General features: G+C 35.9%; 1 protein-coding gene across 1 annotated transcript in view; it reads left to right on the top strand.

The window, feature by feature from the left end:
* NEK4 (NIMA-related kinase 4) overlaps positions 1 to 2,241 on the top strand; it is a 15,339-nt gene that overhangs the window by 4,521 nt on the left and 8,577 nt on the right. Inside the window, exons 4-6 of the mRNA XM_010141699.1 lie at positions 596 to 703; positions 1,358 to 1,512; positions 2,149 to 2,229. Of these exons, the coding sequence (XP_010140001.1) occupies positions 596 to 703; positions 1,358 to 1,512; positions 2,149 to 2,229 (344 nt within the window). The remainder of the gene's footprint in view (positions 1 to 595; positions 704 to 1,357; positions 1,513 to 2,148; positions 2,230 to 2,241) is intronic.

Here is a 2,241-nt window from a genome sequence, read left to right as displayed (position 1 = left end):
GCCTATCATGGAGTGCCAATGTAAGCAAAAATACCAGTCTGTGCTAGAGAGCTGCATTTTCTCGATGTACTATATAACAGACAGGAAGCTTCATACTCAAAAGTCTGTATTTAAAAAAAAGAGCAGCATTTAAAAAAAGAATTTCTAAAAGTAGAGAAATAAGCAGTGTTGCTGTGAGTTTAAAATATAACAACATAAAGCAATCGTGCTCTTGTACACCTGCTCAGCTCTTGTTGCAAACCACACACAGCATAAATACAAGTGACTACAATGAGCAAGCGCTGAGGGGAAACTGTTCAATAAAAAATCAAAAGATTTTCATTTGCGAGTTAGAACTTAGATACTACTTGAAAAGAAAATTAACAAAAAAACCCTGCAAACAGCAAGTTTCTGCACTTCTTTTCAGAAAACTGGTGATAGTTGGAAGAGAATAGTTCAGTTGATCAAGATTAAAAATAAAAAGTTTGCAATGGAGTTTGATCTTAATTAGTTTACTGTCATTAAAGGCCTCTTGGAAAGCAGGTGACTAAGTCTGAAGATAAAACTTGTACAATTAATAAAAAGTTCCCCAAACTTTTTTTCCCCTTTTTTTCAGTCTGATGTGTGGGCATTAGGCTGCTGCGTTTATGAAATTGCTACACTGAAACATGCCTTTAATGCTAAAGACATGAACTCTCTGGTTTATCGAATTATTGAAGGAAAGGTAAAAACCTTAAAAATTTTTTTATCTGTGCTTGGGTTTTCTGTCTAGAATCTGAGATTATCTTTTCTGATCAGAAATATTGCATGGAGTTAGAAATATTTTGCGTGTTACATGTGTCATCATATGGGTAGTAAGACTGGTACTTCGTGGTGGTGTGTGATGTAATGCCAGACCCATTTGTAGATATTGCTAGAGTTTCTTGTTGCCCTTTCGTGTAACTAGTATACTGATTAATTTTCAAATTAATGAGATGACTGGCTTTCTCAATTTGCTTCTGGTTTAAACATGGTGCAAAAGATTAAATCCCTGTTCATGTGATGCCATCTTCCTGTTAGGGAAGACTAGCTTCCTGAAGTACCTGTCTTGCTTTGGCATGTAATGAAGTTAGGATGGATTTATTTTATATACTTCTTTTAAGCCTATTCTTTAACTGCTGACATTAATAAAAATTACAAACAGTTCTTAGACAAAACATTTAGAATTTCTATATTCTGTTTGGTATTAAGCACTGGGGTAGCTTTCAGCATATGAACAATGGGACTGTTTGTTGTGCAGAGTATGAAGCTGAACATAACTGTCATGCATAAATAATCTAGTAGTAACCCCCATTGGCAAATATGTTAAATAATACCAGACTTCCCCTTCCATTCATAGTTACCACCTATGCCAAAGGATTACAGCCCACAGCTGGTAGAAATAATACGAACTATGCTCAGTAAAAAACCTGAGGAAAGACCAAGTGTGAAAAGCATACTACGGCAGCCATATATCAAGCACCAGATTTCTTTGTTTTTGGAAGCCACAAAGGCGTAAGATATTTTCATTTGAGTGATTCTGTGCAAAATATTGACGTTCCTGTGGTCTTTGTTTTACAACTGTTCCTAATTTTTGTTGCAGGATAAAATTAGTTCTGATATGTGCATGTGAAATGGGAGGGATTAGAATAGAATCTAGTTTTTTCTACAAATGCAGAATAAAATTGTGCAGGATTGTGTTAGGATTGCACAGCTTATTCAGAGGGTTTAAAAAAAAGGTAGCAACTGTTTTCAGGGAAGTGATCAGAAATACCCATCTTTCCATATGGTACTTTGAGGCTATTTATCAGCTGAGAGTTCTAACACCAAGTTCCTTTTGATATTCACTGATATAATTATTTTGCTTTGTCAGGTTTAGTCAATTATTTTACTGCTCCCAGATAGGTCTGATCCTGCTGCTGTGCAGAACAAGTGTTCCTTGCTGGCAGAGTCTAAATGGTGATTTAAGCTCCATTCATGAAAGAGAAAATGAGTATGTTGTGTACAGTCTCTTGAAAAAGCCCAGTATCTTGCACTCTCTGTGTGTAAGCTGTTCAGTGGGGGGGATTTTTTTAGTTAGTATAATGTAAAGAAATATCTTAAAGTCTTGTTGATGGTGATTGAATGAGCAAGGTTTCATTTTCTTTACAGGAAAGCAGCCAGAAGTCAAAAGAAAGCAGTGAATTCTACACCGAGAGATCCTTGTTCTGTGGTCTCAGTGGAGAACAAATCTCACAGCAGGAA

The sequence above is a fragment of the Buceros rhinoceros genome, unplaced genomic scaffold (genome assembly GCF_000710305.1).
Source record: "Buceros rhinoceros silvestris isolate BGI_N320 unplaced genomic scaffold, ASM71030v1 scaffold37328, whole genome shotgun sequence".
NCBI lineage: Eukaryota > Metazoa > Chordata > Aves > Bucerotiformes > Bucerotidae > Buceros > Buceros rhinoceros.
The sequence above is the reverse complement of the archived record's forward strand: the minus strand, read 5'-3'. Positions and strand labels throughout refer to the sequence as shown.